A 23,593-nucleotide genomic window follows, 5' to 3' on the forward strand; every position below is an offset into this window, starting at 1 on the left:
GTGCTGCATCAACCCACTATGTAATTATTATCCTTAAAATGTCAAATTTAAATATAATGTCTTTAAATTGCTTATTTCAGACATTAGAAGAAAAACTAAGAAAAAACTACAGTAAAAGATTTTTAAATTACTTAACAGCGTTTGAATTACTGAAACAACTGAATTAAGTTTTGATGTTTAGGCAGAAACAGCAGCTTTGTATTTGGACTAAGAAATTACTTGCTGGCTTTGTCACCGTTGGTGTTAATTATTGATGGGGTTTCAGAAACAGCGCATGTGCTGTCAGAGTTGACTGTAACACAAGATAGGGACTGCGGTGATGCTGGAAGGGTTATAGAGAGGGAAGCACCTGTAGCATTTGGAGTTACATGCTTCTAATCATCAGACTTTTATTTTGTTGTAATAAATTCATACAAGTGTTTAAAATAATGGAAAGATGAGTCGTCAGGCTTATTTCTATCGTGTCCCTCCACAGGAATTACATAGAAGAACCCAACTTCAGCCTGAGCCAGCAAAGACGAAGGCTCTTCAAACAGTTATTGAAATGAAGGTATGGTCTTTGCATGTTTTCCCATACGTTATTTTTGTAGCATGAACTCATGTACTGGGATGGAGCTAATTTTCTGCATAGCAGCCTGCATGGTGCTGTGTTTTGAATTTGGGACCAAAACAGTGTTGATAACACGCTCATGTTTTAGCTGTTGCTGAACGTTGCTTACACAGAGTCAAAGGTTTCTCAGTTTCTCACTGTGCTCTCTGCCCCAGCAAGTAGGTTGGGAATGGACAAGAGGCTGGGAGGGAACGCAGCTGGAACAGCTGACCTGAATTGACCAAAGGCATGTCCTATATTGTAGAATGTCGTGCTCAGCAATAAAACTGAGGGGGCAACATTCAAAGTTAGGCATTTGTCTGCCTGAGTAACTGTTATGCATGATGAAGCCCTGCTTTCCTGGAAGTGGCGAAGAACCTGCCTGCTGATGGGAGGTAGTGAGAGAATTCTGTAATTTCCTTTGCTTGCGTGTGCAGCTTTGCTTTTAAGTATTAAACTGGTTTTATCTTGACCCATGAGTTTTCTCACTTTTGCTCTTCTAATTCTCCCCCCTGTAATGCTGAGGGGGAGTGAATGAGCAGCTGCGTGACACTTAGCTGCCCATCAAGGTTAACCCACACCACCTCGATTTGTAACTTTTACTATTAGATCATTAAATGTTCCTTTTACGTCTCAATTTTGTTGTGAAGCTATGAATAATTAGTATTTCTTTCTTCCAGTCTGTTTTTTTAATAAAACTTGATTTAAAAAGTGCAGCATTGCTGAATGATGAGAACTGAATATTGCTTTTTAAAAAGACTCGGAGTGTGTGTGTGGAGTTTCAGTTGAGCCAAAGTAGATGGAATAAACTGATAAACAGAAGCAAGCACAAGCTGTCTAAGACTGATGTAAAATGTTTTTCTTCTTGATCTTCAAAAACAGTACTTCTGTTGGTGGTTATTTGGCCATCATTTGACATCTAGCCTAAGGAAAATATTCATTGCATCAGCAAAGTGTTATGATAGATGTGACGAAACTTCTGTCTTAGTGCTGAATATAGTTTCCTCTTTTTGACATATAATATTACTCAAGTGTTGTGGCTTTTCCCCCCACAATAACAAAAGATAAAAATAATAATTTAAAAAGAGCAAACCTGATATTTTCTGTGAGTCTGGAATGTACATCTTTAAGAAAAATACCATGAGACCTGGGGTAATTTGTGAGTTGGCAATGCTGCCTGAAATACACTAATGATGGTCTTTCATTTCAGTCTTAAAAGGAAGTGCAAATTAAAGACCTCATTTTGCCAGTGACTTCTGTTATGAGCAAATGAGTTCAGCATGTCTGAACATTGTGGTAAATACACAGTTACAAGAACAGCAGGACTTCATATCTGCCTTTTAATAGATAATAATTAGTTTAGATTATATGAGTAACAAGAAAGGTACATCGATTTCAGTATTCCATCTTCTGATATGTATTTCCTTGGACCTTCCCTGTTCATTCTAGTTCAGAAGTCTATATATGAAATCTAAAACGTGTGTTTTCTGCAGTGACTTGTTATCCTAAGTATATGGGGAAAGTAAGATACTGGCTGAGAAACATGTTTCTTTCTATTGATAACCAGAATTATAAATTTAAAAGCTTTGGGATACAGAGATAGTGTGTTAGAATAATTTGTGGTCTTCCATGTGGGTTATTAACAATGTAAAGTTTGTGTTGCAAAACAATTTGCAATTCCTCTTCCTGGACCAAAACTCTTTGAAAAGAACGGGGATGGGAGGAACACGGCACACGAATGACACGTGACGACTGTAGTTGCAGCCACTCTGACAGTGTCTGTCCCTGGAGACAGTAAAGTCTTTTCTGTTTGTCATCCAGGAGATGCTCCACTTTTTAAAAATCAGATCTTTGCAGTGAGGGCTTCCATTTGTCATGGGTGAGGCTGTGATTGTGTTGCTGGAGCATTCTATGCGGAGCTGCCTTTTGGCTCTGAGGCACACGGTTCTTTTCCTATGAACACACGCTCCTTTGGGGTTGCACTGTCTAAATAGGCCTAATATTGAAAAGAGAAAGGGACAAATGTAAGATGTTAAAGTCCACATGATTAAACGACCGTTTTCGTTACAAGTTCCAGCTTTGGAATGTTTTCAAGTAAATCGTCTTAATCTAGACAGCATTTGTTTCGAAAAAAATGTGGAACACTTGTTTTGAATGATCAAGCGTTGAAGCAAGAATTTCCCTACAGTGTTGAGGGCAGACGGAGGGAGAAGATTACCCTGCAATATGGCAGTCTGAGGCCACATACTGCCCCATGCAGAGGCTCCAAGCAGTATACATTTCTCTTTACCACATCCAACCCCTTCCACCCCCTTGCCACATTAGCTTTTGTCTGAGTCCCCTCCATGGCTTCCCCAGGCTCTGCCAGGAGGCAGCTTTCACTCCTTTGTAAATCCCTCTGTTCTTTCCTGTGGTTTTCTTCTGTCTCTTGCCACTGCTGAATGCTTTCTGTGTCTTTTCTCAGTCAGTCCTTCCTTTCATCTCATGAAGTATACCTGTTTCTCCTACCTATCATCTCATGTGATTTTTTTTTTTTGGTCCTAAACAGCTTTTCTTCTGCACATGCCTTTGCTGTCCTGTCATGCTATTCATTTCTATCTGAAAACTTCGCAAGTTGTTGCCTTTTCTTATAGCAGTTCCATTTTCTGCGTAACTGTTGTCTCCTTGACCAGTGTCTTATCTTCTGTATACTTTAAAAAAAAAAAAAAGGGCAAACAAAAAATTTAGAAAATTCACATCCTGTCTTGACTGTTTCTAGTGCTTTTTATTCCTTTTCAGTTACCTATTTTCTTTTCAGATGCATTGCACAGTCTTTCCTAACTTTCTGGTTTTGCTGCTTAGACACATTTGCTTCCACATGTCCCATGTCTTTTGCTTACTTTTCCCCCTTACATTCTTTACTCTCTGTTCCCTTGTCTGCAACAGACATTCTTCTCTAGAAGCCCTTCTTTCTTCTGGAAAGCAGAGTCACAGGACAGGAGAAAGGCAGGATGCTTCCTTTTTCCACATGCTCAAGCTTGTTTGTTTGTTTTTTGAAACTTGCTTAATCTCCTTGTAGACCTTGCTTTCAAGAGATTTCTTTTATTTTGTTCTCCCAGCCCTCCACAATGGTTTTCTCTGAGATTCATTCTCTAGAAAGCGTGGCATACGAGATGCTGTCTGTATTCCGGATTTAGTAAAGGGGCAGAAGTTTTGAAGTGCACATTTGCCCAAAACAGTGAGTTACGTCATGGAGCGCATGGTGTTCAGAGAAGAGCCACCAGGATGTTTAAATTTAAACTTACTGAAAAATGAAAGTCTTTAGAAGCTTAATTTTGTGTAGTTTAACAAGTTGGAAATGGCAGAGCAAAGAGGTTACAATCTGTAGATATCTACCTGAGATATTTTCATTACAAAAAAGTCCTCTCCAGTAATGAAAATAAATATGTTGTGAAGTATAATGTGTGGAAGCTCGAGGTAGCAAATGCACACTAAGATATAGTATATATATTTAACAGCATTCGTGTAATTTCATGACTTGTTATACAGGAAGCCAGTCTAGTTTTATTGCAGTTGTTGCTTCTGACTTTGTGACTATGGATATATGTAATCAAACAGCATTTTTTTTCTTATGCCTGAATCTTTGTCTGTTTAAGCATAAAATAAAGCCGGTACACTGCCATCCTCTCCTTATATGGAGAGGATCATATGAAACACACTTTTAATTTCGTTCTTTCAATAAGAAGTACTCATGAGCACATGAATCAGGTCAAAACTTGCTCATCTCTTGTGAGGCCCCACCTAGGGTGCTGCATTCTTTTCTGGGGTCCCCAGTACAAGAAAGACATGGACTTGTTGGAGTGGGTCCAGATGAGGGGCATAAAAATGATGAGAGGGCTGGAACACCTCTCCTGTGAGGAAAGGGTGAGAGATTTGGGGTTGTTCAGCCTAGAGAAGAGAAGGTTCATTGGAGACCTTCTTGAGGCCTTTCAATAGTTAAAGGGAGCTTAAAAGAAGGATAGGAATAGACATTTTAGTAGGGCCTGTTGTGATAGGACAAGGGGTAATGGTTTTAAACTGAACGAGAGTGGATTTAGATTGGACATAAGGAAGAATTTTTTACATTGAGGGTGGTGAGGCACTGGAACAGTTTGCCCGGAGAAGTTGTGGATGCCACATCCCTGGAAGCGTTCAACATCAGGTTGGATGAGGCTTTGAGCAACACGATGTGGTGGAAGATGTCCCTGCCTGTGGCAGAAGGGTTGGACTAGATGATCTTTAAGGGTTGCTTCCAATCCAAACTGTTCTATGATTCTATGATCTTGTTCAGACAGTTCCAGGCTTAAACCAGTGATATCACTTGAGACAGAAAATCAGAAATAAATTGCCTACAGATATAAAGCTCATCTTAAGTGTTGAGTATTGACTATCCTGAAATATATATAGTCTAGCAACAAGAATTAAAAAGTCTTTAAAAATTTTAAGCTGTAGAGTAAATGAAAATATTCTTGATTTACCTTACTTGCAGAAAGAACCATCTTTATGTATTGATCCAGCTTTGATATTTCAGGTATGAGTTTGGTTCTAAAAAAGCGTGTATGTGTGTTTGCAGTGCAACATACTCTTATTGTTAAGATTGCATGAACCTTCACTTTCGCTTATCTTAAAAAAGAAAGAGTCTTGAATATTCTCTGTATTAAATGGACAAAGTTAAAAAAAGTGTACAGTAAGAGTAGTTGTGTATGGTCTGTTGATAGCATGTATGCATATGTGCATTTAAATGCAAATTTTACTAGATGTGAAGTTGCGAATATTTGCTTCTGATTGCTTGTTGAATGCCCTACAAGCAACGTTTTTCACAGACATAGTTTAAATTTATCAGGTATTTGAAATGATGAAGAGCAGCATTTCATTACTTTTTGTTTCAGAGAAAGACAGACTGGAATGCTGTATTATTTACAAATGTTCTGCCCTTTTTTCCCTGCTAGGTGTTCAGGAACTGTGCTATAGCACTCCTGGTGTAAGGACTGGATATATAAGATTTATGAAACATTATTGTGTAAACTCATTTGAAGTGTTAGTCTCCTTTCCGTTGTAGAATACTTTTTTCTTCAGCATCATGACACATACTAATTGTTTCGTGTTCCAAAAGAGATGGATTTCTGCTAGGTCCAGCATAGAAATAGCCCCAACCTCTCTCACAGAATACCTGCAACACTTTTCTAATAAAGGAGATGAGGAAGAAGTATTGGTTACTGCTGGAAGGAAGGGATAGATGAATAGATTAGGGTGAGTACCCTGACCTGTATCACAAATCCCACTATGGAATCTTATGTCTTCTAACAGATTTAGAGGGCCTGACAGGAAAAATCTGCACAAATGTTGCATTATTGTAGAACTCAGAAGATGTTTTTTAGTACCACTTAACACTAAGCTGATTCCTTAATATTACTGCAAAGGAATCTCCTTTGTGATTCAACATAGACCCACATAATTTTTTAGAATGCTGTTGGTGTGGATAAGTCTTAGAGGTTTGAAGGCAATACTGCATCTGTTCCTATTTCAGTTTCTGAAAGATTGCCAGACCCTGTGCCACAGCAAGAGCTGGCTGAAAATTTTCCATTTGAAGTTTTCTGTGGGAAAATGCCGATTCAGCTGAATCAGAAGATTTTTATGGGAATGTGCCTATTCTGTCAAAACTTTTAGTGAAAGCAAAGCTATCTAACTTTCTATCCATCCCATAGTCAACTCGTTTCCCTTGTAGCATTACCCCATGGGAACTCTAGGCTGTCTGTATTATCTTTGAGCTACAAAGTTCCTTGCTTTCTAGCAGTTGACCAGACAGGAGACCTTTCGGGTTTCCGGGGCACACCAGCAGCCTGTCTGGTGTATTTGCAGAATTGCCAGTCCAGTGGTGTTCATACAGAAGGGACCAGTACCTTGGACTCCTTGAACAGTCTGTGAACGAAGGTGATGTCTGGCTTCTCTTCTGTCTTGTCATCACTCATGTTTTTGATAAATTATTCTGAAACTGATTTTAGTCTTCAAAATCTGTGAAATTTCTGGCTTCTGTTCCAATAAAACATTAGTACAAAACTGAGAGTGATAATTTTACTAGAGATAGGAAAACTAATTTTTACACAGCTGTAATCACAGTATGCAGAGATTGTTTAAAAATAAACTTTTCCTTGAAGAGTTCAAACTTGTTGTGATAAAGTAGAACTATGGAAAATGCTTCTAAAAGTTGTGTTAGACGTTTTTCATAAAGCTTAAATGTTGTTCTGTGATGTATGAACCTTCTAAGGAGTGTAGCAGGCTGTGTTATAAATTATTTCTGCCACGTTATATTTGCAAACATGTAAAATACAAATGCAGTACAAAAAGCCAGACTCTTAAAGACTTAGCTGAAGAGATTTGATGAGGACTACTCCCAGATGAGATGTCCTAACAGGTCATGTAAGTATTATTATATTTCACTGCAAAATCATTCTAAAGTGCAGTGAAGCTTAGGTTCTGCTTTTATCTTCACTAATAGGAGTAGAAAATTTCTAAAATGAAGTCTGATGGAGCAAGCTGATTTGATTATAGTATCTGTGAGAGCTATAATAATTTATTGTTGTGCGTAAGCTGATAGTTTTAATTTTTTTTCTTTCAGTATTTTTCTTTTCATGCAATTTCTCTAAATGATAAGATTTCATGAGAATTCTTCCCTTTTTTTAATGCCATATCAACGTTTTTACTTTAACTTTTTTTTTAAAAAAAGAATGATGGAAAAATGTTTTGTGAACTGAACAGTTAACATCTTAAAAATGTTTATTTTATCACGTGAAGGGCTGATCATTTAATAGAAAGATTACCTGTTTTTTATGATCAATCATACAGCCTTTACTCTGTGATATGAGTAATGCTGATTCTATGGACAAATATTAATAAAGTTTTAGGATTCTGCTGTTGGAAATCTGTCATGTTATTAATGTTAGGCTAGTGCACTAAGTAATTTAAGTTGCTTTTTGCCTGTAACTTGAAAAGTTGTTATTCAAAAAAACAACTCCATAGCTACATTAGATATATGCATATAAACTAAAAGCTGGTTGGATGTCTTCCAAAATGGGAGAGAGGTGGTAGTGTGTGCATGTGGTGCTTTTTATTGTTGTGTGCGTGGTGGTTTTATTTTTTTTCCCCCCAAGTTGCATCCCTAGCCAGCTCTTTTGTGTTTTTTAATTGATTTTTTTTTTTTGTAGAATACTCCTTCTCTTTGAACATACCCTTCAAGAAAGGGAAATGTGGATTGCTGATTAAGATTATCATCAGCATTTTCAGTATCAGATATTTTCCAGAAAAGAAACAGCTAGTGAAGTAAAAGATAAGAAACAGCAAGTTTCATATTCCAAGAAACATTTTTGGAATTCCAAGAAACATGTTTTCAATTTCTTAATAAATGTCTGCAAACAGTGCCTAAAGTAGATTTCCTAATGAATCATTTTGCAATGCTCTCTTAAACAGAAAATTATGTGAGAAGTTTGCTTTTTTAGTCTTTTGACTTTCACTGAAGACATTTTGTCAATTTCCAAATGACTGGCAATAGCCAAAAAAAAAAATGACTGGATGCTTTCAGTGCTGTGCTGGCACACGTGGCAGCCATTGGCTGTGATGTAGTGGTTGTGGTTTTGTTTATTTTGGGACTCATAATAAAAAGTGTTAAATTCCCTCTTTGTGATGTGGCTGAATTAGTGGAGGAAAAGTATGTGAGGAGACAACCTTTCTTCCTCTCGGCAGCAGGCGGAACTCTAATTTTGAATTTACAGAATTTTGACCAGAATGTATTCTCTACAGACTATGCAAGAGTAGGTAGCATTGCACATGTTTTTCTGGTGGTGAAAGAGGTCTAAATTCTGCATTTCTTTAAGCCAATACCAATAGAATAACTCTTGGTTTATGATAGCATGTACAATCTGTATTTGTACCATCTATTTTTGCTATCTTATTATTTGATGTTCATGCAAGTACTTCTGTTAATGCTTTAATACATGTTTTGTATCATTTTCAATACTCTTTTTTATAACTTAGGATACAAAAATAGCTTCACTTGAGCGCAATATAAGAGATCTTGAAGATGAAATACAGATGTTAAAGACAAATGGAGTTCTGAATACAGAGGACCGAGAAGAAGAAATCAAACAAATAGAAGTTTACAAGAGTCACTCAAAGTTCATGAAAAATAAGGTAAGATCTATTAATAAAATAGCTTGATGCTGTTTAAATAGTGGAAACAGAAGTTTTAACTTGACCCTTTTCAACACAAGCAGCTCTCTGCATATCTTCTTTTGGAAAATCTCCACTATGCAACACTCAGTAGCTGTGGAGAAGTGAAGCATTTAAGATAAATAAAAATGTGTTTATGTTTTGACTTAGAGGTAAGGAAGAGGCTATTTCACTACTTCTACGGAGACTACAACAATCCTGAATCTATACTGTGATCCCTTTTCCCTTCTTGTGTATAGTGTTTTGGAACAACTTTAATTGTGCATTTTTTTTCTGGTTTTGAGTGTAGTTTTGCAGTAAGAGCTGCTGTTCTGTGATGCCAAATTGTAATCTTCTAGTATTTTAAAGCCTTGCGATTTGGTGACTTTGTTCCTGCAGAGTCCCTTTCATTTCAAGTTATTGAACATATATAATTGAATTGACCACAAGTAGATAGTAAATATGTAGTGATGTAACACATTTCCTGGTATCAAGCTCACAAAACAGTATTGCTTGTTCATTGTTTTAAAATACATCAGAAGTAAAGCTTGATGTCTAAACTGTTGTCCCAGCTGGTGTTTTTACCTCCTTTCATTTTGATGTGCTCAGCTGCTGTCTCTGTAAAGATGAGAACTCCAGATAGTCTTTCTTGTGAGTTCCAATATTTCTTCTCTGATATTTTTAGAATGGCCTTAAAAAGAGTAATAAATATTAATATTACAATTTTTGCGGGTTTATTCCCAGCTTTCTACCTTGAATGTGTTTTGTTTATGAAGTGATAAAATATGGAATTAAAGTACTTGATAAAAAGAAAAAGAAAGTTTGAAATTATGGAGATTGAAGCTAGTGCTTCCATTATGTGGAAGTCATTGTCTTCTGGAGAATCTGAGTTCTCTGATTTTCAGTTTTCTTGTGTAAATTAGACCTTTGTTATCTTCTTGACAAGATGCTTTTACTTCGTCTGATTTCAACAGTGAATATTGGAGTAAGAAGATTCACCACTGTGTAGTACTGGATACTGAAGATTTTCCATCTCAAGAGCTCTTTCTGTCTCCCAGTTTGAAACCTATAGTATCTTGTAAACTATGTCACAGGAAATGCTGGTGTCTTGGGACATTAGGGCATATTTTTATCTTCTTGTGGGTGTTTGTTCTGCAGAAGAAATGGAAGCGTTAGTCCCCATGTGGAATTAATCCAGATTTATTAAAAAACTAAAAAAAAAAAAATCAAAGAATATATTTATTCTCTTGAAAAAAGTGTCTCTTAAGCTATGAAAAGTGGCTAAAATTCCTAATATGCCTATTTAAACATCATTAATTTCAAAAAAATTCAGTTTTAGTAATTTACAGCAAAACCCCTAATGTGTCTCAGCATATCTGTTGATACAAAAATAATGTACAAAGTTAAGTATTTTGTTAACAATCTTCTGATATTTTTGAGAGGAACAGCTTCAGTATATTTTTGTGACACCGAAAGCAGATGAATGAGAAGACTATTAAACATACCCTGTTTGGTCACAATCTTCTGATCTTTGATAGTGCCACATTCTGATGAAATTTTGTCTGTTTTCTTTCACCAGTCCTTTTCTTCCACTTAAAATTGAGACTTGCAGCAGAAGATACTATTTTTATCATTCGTCTGAGAACCTTTCAAGGTGGAAAGTATTTATGTAGCTGTCAGCAAACAGATCTTATTATACCTGATCTATTGAAACTGAGATTGTTGATAAACTCTGATAGTCTTGATTGATGGCAAAGAGCAAAACAAAACTCTCCTCACAGCTAGCAGTCTTAGATGCTATAAAGCTCTTAATACTTCACGTTTATTTCAGAAGTATAACTTGGTTTAAATTTGTTCTTGATTTAAATAAATGGGAAGGTGTTAAATGGAGGCCGATGCTGAATACACTTGATTATACATAATGGCAGGGAATGTTGAGAAGTGTTCCTTTTCCTAACTAATTCTTAGTAATATTCACTCATTTCAAATACATAGGCTTTAATTTTGACTTTCAGTTAAATAGAAGTTGTAGAAATAAGAAAGAAAACTTGCTTAGATTTTTTTGTTTTGTTTCCTTGCCCACTTGAGTAGGGCTCTCCTTGCTCTGTTTTCACGACTAAGGGATGTGGAGCTTCAAATACCTTCATTAAGGATATGAAGAAAACATAGGATGATATGCTTTTTAAAAAATAAGTTCTGCTTTGCAAGACTCTTACTAAGGTTTGTCCTTTGGCTAGCAGTTGGATATTTAAAGTAACAGTGGTCATTTTTTCAGGTGTCAGTTTGTACTCTGGAATTTAAGTAATTCTTTGAGTATTAGGATTCTCATACTATTGACAGGAGTGAGTAAGGAAACCTAGAGATAGTTTAGTACAGCTTCAGTAAATTGCTGTTAAGATGAGTTTTAAGAATTGATTAGGCTGTAGCAAGGAGCTCTGTGATTAGTGTCTAAGAACTTTTCACACTGCATGAAGGAAGCATGCAAGTTCTAGGTGGTCCTGTAGAAGAAATATACAGGAAAAGAACTACGGCGTTTTTCTGTGGCTTGGCCTGGAATTGTGGTAAACACTTTAAAAATAGACCTTGAGCAATAACCCATAGAGTCTACAGATGGGCTTATAGATTCTACTGTGTGCAGGCACTTCATTTGCATTGTTACTGTTTTTCCTTTGCGTAAATCCTTCACTTAAAAAAGGTATTGTCCTTCCTCACATAAGACCAGATCTTTGTGATGTGTAAATCAGCAGTTTTGTTTAATGGAATTATCTACATGAAGATTTAGGCAATTAATTTTAGTATGCAGTATTTAGAGGGAAAGTTCAGATTGTTTGGTCTGTCTTGTTTTCTTTCTTTCCCAGTTACTCTATGTAATGTCATGTAAGATTTTGGGAGTTCTCACACATTTTTAAACTCCTGGCAATTTATAGGTCTTGTAGCCAGAACTTTATACTAAACAGATTCTGTTTCTACAACACACAAAAAAAACCTGCAATGAAAATGAAGCTTGCTTTTTGTTTTGTTTTATTTTATTTTATTTTTAAAATTCGATTATTTCTCAGAGTCCAGGTTGTTTCATGGAAAAAAGCAGGAAGAGTTTCTAGGAGAGATTAAGCATCTGTGATATTCACATGTGTCTCGTATAAAGCATGTGATGTAATTCAGATTGGCTGCAGATCTACTTTTTGTCTTTATATCTTGTAGACAGATTTACCCATTGTTCATTTTTGTCTCAGTTGCCATACTTGCTTACGTGTTCTGGCAAGGGATGGAGGAAGGTGCTTTACTGTCAAAAGAAAGTTTTCTCTAGGAGTTTCTTAACTCTGCTCCTTATGTTTTGTTGACATCTGTTTTTTTTTGTACACTCCTTTTTAATTTTTTTTTTTTTTATTTTGATGTCTTCAAACTGTTAAGGTGATTGCTTTTAGTGCCAGTATAGATTCTTGATTTTATACAGTAGCTCAGGCATGGCTAGCCAAGTACCTTAACCAGCTAGACAAACATACTGAGATTTATAAACATAAATAAAGACTAAATGTTTTACAATATGCATATGGACTATAGTTGGAAGAAACACTTTTTAAATTTAATTTTTAAGGATACACTTGCAATGTAAAACAAAATAGAAATATTTTCATCAGCAGTAAGTATTTTCAGTGACTGTGCCATACAATATTGAATCTGTGAGATATTTTAGTACGTGAATTTTTAGGATGTGGTTGAGTAGGATCAGCCTATGGATACATATTCTATTTTTCCTGAGGATTTTCAAATCACCTTCTAGTTGACAATCTAGCCCTTCTAGTTTTCTTGCATCCTAAATGTCTGTTGGGATGCAACTCAGGGGAGAGAACGGAAAGAGCTCTTCTAGCACTTTTCTGGTTGTTGCAGAACTGAAACTTGAATTTTAAAGGAAAATATCTAAGCCTTACAGTCATCAAGAATGCTTTCCAAATATAATGGAAGTGCGGTTTCTCTGAGTTATGCAGATGGACTGAGGTGTTTTATTTCAAATAATCCTCATGAAGTGATGTTTTTGAACTCATCTAGTGACCAGTGTTATTCCACAGGACTTTAAGAAGAATAGCTATATGTTACCTAATTCACCATCCTTAAGCATCATTGTGTGTATTGTCCAGTGCTTTGTTCAGATTCATATATTCTAAATCCACCACACTTTTACGTTATGTGGCTATCCCACCCATTTATCATTGTGGAAAAGGAAGAATAATCACAATTCCATGGCATGTACTGATGAACCTTAAATTCACTTAAATTCAGAAGCTCCGTCTTAGCAACTGGGTTTCTGCTGTTTCCCCTAGGATACGCTTTTACAGTCTCACAAAGCTTTCACTCTGTGGAGGTTTTTTTTATAATGTTTTTCCCAGACTTCGTTTAGGTTAATCTCTTTGGCTTGACTTTCCTAGTACCTGAGAATTCCGTATGATCTGCCAGGGATGAAAAAAGGAGGTGATGATGGTGGGCAGCAACACGTTTGCAAGAAGAGTAAGGTTAAAATTCCTCTTCTGTTTTCCTCTCCTTACTGAGATGCTTGCTTTGCCTTATCAGGCTCCTAAAAAAACCTTGATTCACTCTGACCAATGATCAATCACAAGAACCATGCTGTTGGAAGGAGCAGGGTATTGTCTTGAATTTATACTTTTATGAACACTTTTTTCCTATGGGTTTTTGCTCTCCTGCCAGACTTGCCTCACATAGGATAAATTCCTTTGAACTTTAGTGAGGTCCATGGTGAATTTATAGGCCAAATCATCATGTATGATCTTGAGGAGTTTCCTTTTAACTTCTGTAACAGCAGGGTAATCATTCTTAAGACAGGGTACAGGTACAGGTTAAATTATAAGAAACTCAGTTGGACTTGTGGATGTAGAAAGTCCAAATCTTAGTTCTCTTCCAGAATTTACAGGTGTCTGAGTTGTCATATCATGGTTGTTCACACCTTTCAGATTTCAAGTGCAACCATGAATTGGAAATGAGATTAATGATCTAACCTTTTTTTTCCCCCCCTGTTACAGATTGACCAACTGAAACAAGAACTCTCCAAGAAAGAATCAGAACTTCTTGCCTTACAAACTAAGCTTGAAACTCTTAGCAATCAGAATTCAGATTGCAAGCAACACATTGAAGTGCTTAAAGAGTCACTTACTGCCAAAGAACAGAGAGCTGCCATACTTCAGACAGAGGTATTGTCTCTTCTAATCATAAAATACAATAGAAATATTTAGTTAATAGCATGTGTCAAGGTGATGATATGTTTGCCGCAAGTCTGTGTAGAAGGCAATTTGTTAAAGAATAGTGAAATAATTTAAAACCCTTTAAATGCCAATATAGTTGGTATATATTTTTTTGGTAGTACACCAGCTGTCATTCTAGAATTTTTTTAGAAGCATCTATGATTGCATTTTAATAAAATGTTTGTGCCTAATCCTCCTTGGCTTCAATTGGGAAGCTGGGTCTTAATGACTTGATTGTTGTGATTTCATTCCTCCTTTCTTCATCTCTTAGTTGACTGAGTTTTCCTTTTGGTTGCTTTAATCCTTCTTTTCTACTGTGTTTTTCTGTTCCGAAGAGTGAAGCTACTGGTGTATATTGAAGGGATCTGTTGAAGGATGCGTGATATTAATATGTGGTTATTGTTTTGAGTGCAATCAACATTTATTTCAAAATGTGAATAACTTCAGTCTTTAAAACAGGCCAGTGCATTAGTTATGTATATATCTACAAAGTCAGATCATAAAAACAGGGTAGTGAAATACATGGTTGATATGGTTGTCACATTTGATGGAATGTTTAAATCCAGTGTTAAAAATGTTGTCCATTAGTTAATTTCCTGGGGTTTTAAAAAGCTTCATAGACTTGAAGCACAAAATACTGATTAGTTTGATTCCTATTATGACTTTTTGATTTTATTTTTTATGTGTGTACCCCTTTCAAAAAACAGAAATACTGTGAAATTCAGTCATACAGTGCAAATAGTTTCTATTTAGAGAAGTACATTGTTTAAGGTGTACAGAAATCTTACAGAATGTTTCAGATTTCTGGCTAACAAAGCTCTAGGAGATAAAAACAGTTTAATCTTGTCATTCTCATGGAAGCAGGAAATAAATATTTTTAGGATTCTGGTTATCCCTCTGTGTTGTATGTCTTATCCTCTGTACATTAAGAAGATACAGATGAAATCTTGGAATTTCTAGCTTGTGTTTAATGGGCCATCCAGCATATGTATATAATACAAAATAATTATAATAGAACAAGAGTAAAAACTCCAGCAATTTTGGCAGATATCAGTCTAGCTTTTCCGTAGCAAAGATGGCATATTTTAAATCTCCAGCTTTGCAAATCTGTTTTGCAAGGTTTGTATTACCTCTCGTGCTGCTGAGAATGGTGATGAATTCCATTGGCTCTCGGCTAATTTGATTTCCTAATTCTTTATCAGACCAGTATGTATTCAAGGCATTAGTCTTATGGCTGGCAGATGGGCAGTGGTAAAGAGAACTGAATCTACAGTGCTCTTGATGAAGGGCTGCTGGGATTGTGCAGTCCTGGTGGAGAACAAGTTGGTTTCTGACAGGTATTAAATTCCTCCTCTTGCCAGTTTCTACATAAGGCAATTGAGCTTGAACCTTTTACATGAAGCAACTTATGTTAAAATTAGCTGTAATTGCCTGTTGGTGTGCAGGTGACAATCAGCTGTATTGTGTCTGCTTATAGTTAATCTCTCAGGGAAACCAAATGAAAAATCAATGTTAAAATGATCAGAGAGGTAGCTGGATAGAAGGAATGTTCTATAATGTTTGCTTGCTTAGAAAGGCTGAATCTTCTATCTTCAGGACTCAGGTCTTATCTAAAAGGAGGGCAATGGCTTCCAGCAGCAGATGGGAAAGCAGCTGCAGGGAGATGCAGGGCAAATGGCAGCCCTCCAGCAGAAAGATTATGGAAAGAATTTTGCACTGTACAAGCTATTGTTGGTTGTTCCCAGATGAGTAAATTAATAACATTTTGGCCTGCATTAAGCCGCACTCTCTTTTTCCTGCATGCCCGCATTGTCTATTTGTAGAATAGATAGTTTTTGTTAATTATACAAAATTAATTGTAGAATTTTATGCTGTCCAAAGACATGCTCATAGCCTGCCTTGAAGGTGGTCTTTTCTGGACATGAAAGTAACCATCAAAGGCCAGTTCTAATACTGAACTGACTAAGGTATTGGTAGTTGCAGTGTCAACTTCTTGCCTAACTAGGATTACTTTGTAATCACCTTGTTGTAGATCAATGAGCTTAGTAAATCCTGTAATAAAAGAAATCCTCAATAGGAACTCAATTACTTCATAACGAGCCTTTTATTAATACTTAGTTTAAGAATGGTACTCTGCAGGTTGTCTTCAGGTTTTGGAGACAGCAGCTTCCTATGATGCAACAGGATGTGATTCATAGAATCACATAATGGTTGAGGTTGGAAGGGACCTCTGGAGGTCATTGTAGGTCAACTAGTCCAACCCTCCTGCTCAAGCAGGGCCACCTAGAGCTGGTTGTCCAGGACCATGCCCAGATGGCTTTTGAATATCTTCAAGGATAGAGACTTCACAACCTCTCTGGGCAACACGTGCCAGTGCTCAGTCAGTCACAGTAATGTTTGCTGATATTCAGAGGGAACCTGCTGTGTTTCATTTTATGCCCATTGCCTCTCTCCTGTCACTGGGCACCACCAAAAAGCCTGGCTCCATCTTCTTTACAGCCTCCCTTCAGATATTTATAGTGATAAGATGCCCCTTGCTCTTTTCTAGACTAAACAGTCCGAACTCTCTCAGGCTTTTCTCAAATGAGAGATGCTCTGATTCTTTAATAAAGCCCTTAATTGCTTTGTGGCCCTTCACTGGACTCTCTGCAGTATGTCCATGTCTGTCTTGTACTGAGGAGCCCAGAACTAGACACAATACCACAGGTGTGGCCTGACCAGTGGTGAATAGAGAGGGATCACCTCCCTCAACCTGCTGGCAGCACCTCTCCTAATGCAGCCCAGGATGCTCTTTGCCTTTCTGCCACAAGGGCACATTGCTAGTGTTCAACATGGTGCCCACCAGGACCATGAGGTCCTTTTCTGCAAAACTGCTTTCCAGCTGGGTGAACTCCAGCATATACAGGTGCATGGAGTTGTTCCTCTCCAGGTGCAGGAGTTTACATTTCCTTTCCTTGAACTTCATGAGGTTCCTGTCAGCCCATTTCTCCAGCTTATCGAGGTCCCTCTGAAGAGCAGCATTGCCCTCTGGTGCACCAGCTGCTCTTCCTGGTTTTGTACCATCAGCAAACATGCTGAGGTTACACACTGCCTTATCATCCAGATCATTAGCAAAGATGCTGGAAGAGGACTGGATGTAATATTGACCCCTGGGGTACTATAATGGTTCTACTTGAGTCCTCTGATCCTACTTGATACTCCACCTCCCTCCATGGTTCTTGCAAGCCACGTCTAATAGGACATGAGGCTTAGAAGTAATCATTTGGTAATAATGATCTGGATTTTTTGATGAGTATAGTTAATTTCCTTCAAACAGTGGTAATTTGGGTCAGATTTCAGGTACAATGGCACTTTGTCACATGATGTGAGAGAATTTAAAACCAACAGTAAATAAGTCTAGATCTAAACACGATGTGCTTTTTGCACAGTGTTTCTGTTGTCTGAGTGATGTCAGTGTTTTGTTTTGTTTTTTTTTATAGGTTTATTTGACTTAAAACGCTATCATGTGAAGTTTTTGTTGACAGCTGAAACAAAAAGATATAATCCTGTAAAGCAATAACTATCATGGTGGCCAGAGTTGGGAGGTCTGAAATGGTTTATTGCCAGTAGGAAAAATGTTTGGAACCAGTCCTTAGAAGGTTCACCACCTCTGCTATGTGCATTTCATTTTGTTCCATTTTTAAGGGTATATATGATAATAGTGCCAAACTATGCAAACTTTTCCTACCCTAATATATATAGCCTCTGTTTTGATTATCTCATTATTAATGATGTGAAAACTCTGAGGTTAGATAAAAATGAGCCAAGGTCAGGCTACTCCAGCTACAGAACACTGAAAATGTCACTGCACTCTGTAGAGAATTATTAAAAGGAAGAATATTAGACTTGCTGAGATTTTCCTTGCTGTTGTGAAAAAGTTATTGATGTTAGTTTTTAAATGAAGCCTTGTACTGTTGCTGCAGAGGGGAAGAGGTTAAACAGCATGAATGGGCCTTTTTGATGATTTAAAAAGATGAGACACTACCATTTGTATTCTTTAAAAAGTGGTAGACGGTACAGTTTGAGATGTATTTGCACATATTTGCAGTGACTGGCACTTTAATGCTCTTACCATCAGGAAAAAAACTTACATAAATTGATGCAAATAAATTCATTACAGCTGAGTCACTCAGTGGAGAAAAACATTTCATAAGCAATTCTGACAGAAACATACTTAGCACTTTATTAGCTAGGGTATCATTGCTTTAGATAACACACTGGCAAACTGGCACGCGTGCTGTTTGAAGGTTAATGAACTGCAAAATAAGTAAATGTCTACAAAAATTTTGTAAATTGTGAGCATAGTCCTGTCAGTGGAGAAAATGGATTAGGAAAATAGGTGAAGTCTGTACTGCAACTGAATACTGATGTGTTCAGCATGCATGTATTAATATAGAAAACCTAATAAAACTGAAGAGGAAAGGTGATTATAGTAGATATTTATGACAATCTGTTTTTTCTTTTAAACAAATCTGTTTATAGAGAAGGACTGTGAAATGATTGACTTCTTGGCAGTTCTTCGTTTACATAAAGAGCAAATAAAAGCAGACAGCACAAAATACTTGGAACAAAGCTACAAACACTTTGTTTTTCTTTCTAGTACAATGTTGATATTGCTTGAAATGTAAACCTGTTTTTAATTTTACAGTAATAATGGTATAACTACAGTTATTTCACTCTCACATTTTTATTTTTCTAAGTTAGAGTTTTACTTTGAAATGGTATTATTCTATTGTTTTGTGGTTTTTCTTGTTTCAAATCAGGCTGGGCCAGATATTTCACTGTGGTCTCTCTGCAGTACTGCCAGTGTGTTGTTCTGGTCGATGTGCCGTATGTGCAAAGGAAAGACCACTCACTGTGAAAAGCACTGTTCTGGAGGCTTGTGTACCGTTTACTCTCTCTGTCACTCTGCAGCTGTTCACAGCTTTCTTGACAGTGTGTTGCACATTTCAAGTAGAGCTTTATCTCAGGTGGAATTTGCCAGCCATTTCACTTGATACGGTTTTCATGTTTTGTGGCATCCTGTGACTCTTTAGAACAGGAGAGAGGAGCATAGTGGCAAGGCAGTAAATTCAAAGAGTTAAACTGAAAGAACACTTAGATTAGCAAAATGCTATATTTTAAAATAAGAGAACTTTGAAGCAAAGTGTGTTGGGTTTGGGTTTTTTTTGTCTATCTATTGGAGAATTTCAGTACTTGACTGTTCAAAGGCACATCAAATGGCATGGTCTGATTTCAGTGTTCTCCATGCTTTGAGCAGGAGGTTTGACTAGTGGCCTCCTGAGACCCGTTCCAACCTCAGTGACTCTATGGTACAACAAATGAAGCTCTCAAATACATGATAGGTAACACTGTCCCAAAGGTGCATATTTTCTGCTTTGTAAGTTGTATACTAGCGTTCGTTTATCCAGAGAAAGATTAAATATTAAACGTTATTTGAATCCATTCCATTCTTGATAATAGCTTTAAATGTTCTGTCTTTCTTTTGCAGACACTTTTTTTTCTTCCATAAAAAATTGAAATGGAATTGCCTGAGGGAAAGGTGACTGAAAGAGTGGAGGGCTCCATTTGTACGGCCTGTAGAAAGTAGAGCCCAGAGACAGGAAAACACAGATAAAAACAAAATGGGAAAGATGAAAGTACAAAAATACAGGCTATATACTCCATATATAAAGACTATGCAAGTTGTTTGGGACAAATAGTTTAATGAGTGTTAGATTTATCTTACTGTCAAAACACTTCTCATTTTCATCTCTTGTATTTAACTGATAAATAACTGGAGTCCCTCTTCTGCCAATTGACATAAAATTACCTTGTTTCCCATTTAAAACAATATTCAATTAGACAGCTTTAATAGATTTTTATAACCGAGCAAAATTTACTGTGGTAAGATAAATTAGGCTTCAAAATAGGCTTGATTCTAGTTGATGGAAATGATTAGAAAAATATTATTACTATTATCTACTAATTTAAAACCTTTTGCTCTAACTGGAGATGTTTTGAGAGGAACTTTGATAAGATTGCTTCAGAAATGATTCTTTGTATACTTAAACTATTGCTTATATTGTGATTAAGTCTAGTGGGGCCCAGTTATTATCCCAGTGTATTGGCGCTCTACACAAAGAAATGCAAAGGAAAACCCACCTCAGAACAGTGTTGAAATTTCACCAGGCAGATGCAAAACCAAAGGGAACACAAAGAATATATAGATGTTGTAATTAGCATAATAATTAGTAGACATAACCCCCCAGTCTGAAACTGTTAATGACGTTTTGCACATATTGGTACAATGATGAAGTGCGAGGAGAAGTTACTGAAGTAGTTTCGAATGTTTTTATGCCTAAGAGACAGCTGAGGAAAAAGGGCTAGAGCTGCTTAAAGGAAGACTTGAATTAAGTTGTCTGACTGAAGGAATATGGGGTCCATGAATGGTCTGAAGGCCAAAGACAAGTGGGTCTCTTGTTTATAGAAGTCAGAGAGGGAAAGGGCAATGGTGGCTGATGTTCTGTCTGCTGTCTTGTGGGGAAAATGAAAGAAGATAGTAAATCATCAATGAGGCTGAGCCTTGTGTGGAGTACATACAGCCAGGTTAAAGTTTGCTATACAAAAGTAGGGACAAGGTAGGCTTTTTTACTGCATACGTAGTACCAGTGAAATGGTTGTGTTTTGTTGTTGTTGTTTGTTTATTTTTTATTTTTTAATATATATTTTAATATGGGTGTTAAGAATGCAATGCAGGGATATAACGTGGGACTGTTTAGCCTTTGTGCTGGGACTAAGGCCAGAGACTGCAAACTGTGTCTATATTTAGTTAAGAATTCAGTTTGGGAGCATCCTTATTCAGTGAAGAGTTCTACACTTCCTAATGCAGGTAAGAGTTCTTAGCTCACAATTGCTCTTAACCTCAACACTCAAGCTTGTGGTAGGTGCGAAAATACACTCTCAGCCTGCCCTCTGTCTCTGCAGAGGAAAAAAATCATGCTTGCAACAGAAGCAAAGTTTAATAAAATAGGAGATATGGCCCATTTCAAATATAAAAGCTTCTGCAGCTGTGTTCATCCAGAAATCTTTGGCGATGCTCATGCTGACAGTAGACCTCAGATGGCTTTTTGATTATTTTCTTGGTAGGATTCTGAATGGTCGTGTGTGTTGTGTGGTTTTTTTTTTTTTCTTTTGCCCCCGCTGGCCCTCTGTTTTTTAACTTTTAGAAGGAAAGAAAGCCCTAGGTCTTGGTACCGCAGTGGAAAATGAAAGTAAGAATCTAAGCTTGTGAAAGGTCAGTGGTTTCACAGGTGACCTGCTAATATTTTGAGAAGCCTCTAAATAAGATCAGCTAAGGCAAACAGAAGTTATACACTTCATATCCCAAGTGGTAACATAATATAATACAGAATACTTTGCATTTCTGTAGTACTTTCCATACTTAAAATCATCAGGTAATGCAGGCTGTGAGAATTTCTGAAATATTTGGCATTGTTATAGATTAAATATATTTGCAAACGATCTCCTTCAAAAGAAGCAGCAGTTGGTATTTTCTCCTGAATAATTTGATTCTGTCATTATTTGGTATACTTTCAACTAGCTGGTGTGATGAACTCAATGGAATTCCAGTTTTGTGGCTTCCATTTTTTTTTTCTGGTAAAGTGAAAGCTGCTGTTTCATTTTATAAGTTGGACAAAATAGAATCCCGGACATAAATTTACTTTTTCATAGACAAGTGAATGATACTGCATGTGTAGCAAAACCTGTCTTTCAGAAGTAAATTTGGTACTTCACAGCTCTACCATGGTCAGTCATGGCACTTAAGTTGTGTAACCTTAAGGCGTTAGTAAATAAAAATCCTTGTGGACTGTCGGCTGGCACAGACATGTGGGAACAATCGTCTTAGTTTCCAGTTGTTGCAGGGAAGAATTGCAGTTGGGCACAGTGAGCCATGAAAATAGTGGTCTGACACTTAAAAAGAAGCTAGGCTGAACAACTACTGCGCATGATAGCGCCTAGTTAAATAAGGATATTAATATCCTTAGAGCAAAATTTTTAAAGATACGTAGCTAATGAGAAGGCTATGAATTTAATTAAAATACAAAGTGTTCTCAGAGGCAGGATGCCAATTAACATTTGCTGGACTGGACTAGGTAAAAAGTGCTTGTAACCAAGTTTTAAAATAATCTGCTGTGAAAAATGTTCTTTTTAGATCTTTGGTCATGTAAGTGCTTAGCAATGTTAGTAAACTGTTCAGTTAGTTGACTGTAGTGTGGTTCTCCACTTGTTTGATTCTTTTCCTGTGATTATTTTAATGTATGGCATTATAACTTAAATCTTATCTCTTCAAACAAATCCTTTGCATTTGTGTTTCCTGTACAGGATCATAGGCTTTCCCCCTGCTAGCATTGGTTACTTTATTTCTATGCAATAAAATTTGTAATGCAGTAATATTTGTTGAAGAAATAGCGTTATGTGGTGTTAGGTAACTTGAATCTGTATAATTGCCTTTGGTTATTATCTGTTTTGTGTAATATAAAGAAGAAAGGCTTTGAATTGTTTCCTCTCTACCTCTCTTGTTGAATGTGCACTTTCTCACATAGATGATCAGTTTACTGCTGTCATTCTCAGTGTTAATTGCCATATTTTTGAAAAGGAAGTGTAGGATGTAAAAAGCGATGAGAATGCTAAGGTTTGCTGATGTTGTTACAGACACCATGTATTGTAGGTTTCCTGCTCTTATACGATCATAGTTTTCCTACCTGTGTCCATTCCACCAGCTGTAATTGTTGAAAGACTCCGTGAGCATCCTGGTGAATTTCTGCTGTATGCTTTTTGCCACAGATCTGTCTCTGTTCTTGAAAGATTCTTGCTTAAACAGTAACTGTGAATATTTTCAGTGTGATAGCATTTTTAGTTTTGCAGAAGAAACTGTGCAAGCAGTACTGTGCTAGAAGAAATAAAGATTTAGAAAAGTGGAAAAAAAAGTTTTAGAAACAAGAAAATATTTTGAAGTAATAACCATCACGAGAAGGAAAGGAGAGGAGATTTTTCTGAAGTATTAATAATAATCTAAAGCTTCATGAAGAAAATTAGGTGCTTTACAAAATCAGCAGGAAATGAGTGAAAAAGGAGCATGGAACTGTGGAGAGGTATTGGAGAAGATGTTACTAAAGAGCTCTGGGATAGGAACATCAGTGGTGGTATATAGACCTGCTTAAACATTGTCTGAGCCAGTAGAGTTCTGCTGTGATTGGTGTTAGAAATGTCTTGAGGTGGTGTAGAACTAAGCCCTAACAGATGAAATCGTGGAGTTACAAGTCAAGTATTTAGAGAGTTTTGAAAATGTTGGTACTAGTGTAAAGCTGGATTGAGAAGTAGACCAGAAGATGGAATAAAATGGATAAGGACGCTTTGGTTTCTGTTTCTATAGGAATTCTTTGGCTGCCTATTTTAATATAAGGAGTCAAACTGGATTTTGCAGGGCAAACCTTATTTCTGACATTTTGTA

At 36.7% G+C, this 23,593-nt stretch overlaps 1 protein-coding gene across 1 annotated transcript in view; it reads left to right on the forward strand.

Annotated features, from left to right (window-relative positions):
* Window positions 1-23,593, forward strand: part of ERC2 (ELKS/RAB6-interacting/CAST family member 2) — a 351,590-nt gene that overhangs the window by 93,486 nt on the left and 234,511 nt on the right. The window contains exons 3-5 of the mRNA XM_086619268.1: window positions 8,636-8,791; window positions 13,234-13,317; window positions 13,843-14,010. Coding sequence (XP_086475394.1) covers window positions 8,636-8,791; window positions 13,234-13,317; window positions 13,843-14,010 — 408 coding nt within the window. The remainder of the gene's footprint in view (window positions 1-8,635; window positions 8,792-13,233; window positions 13,318-13,842; window positions 14,011-23,593) is intronic.

The sequence above is a fragment of the Tauraco erythrolophus genome, chromosome 12 (assembly GCF_009769465.1).
Source record: "Tauraco erythrolophus isolate bTauEry1 chromosome 12, bTauEry1.pri, whole genome shotgun sequence".
NCBI lineage: Eukaryota > Metazoa > Chordata > Aves > Musophagiformes > Musophagidae > Tauraco > Tauraco erythrolophus.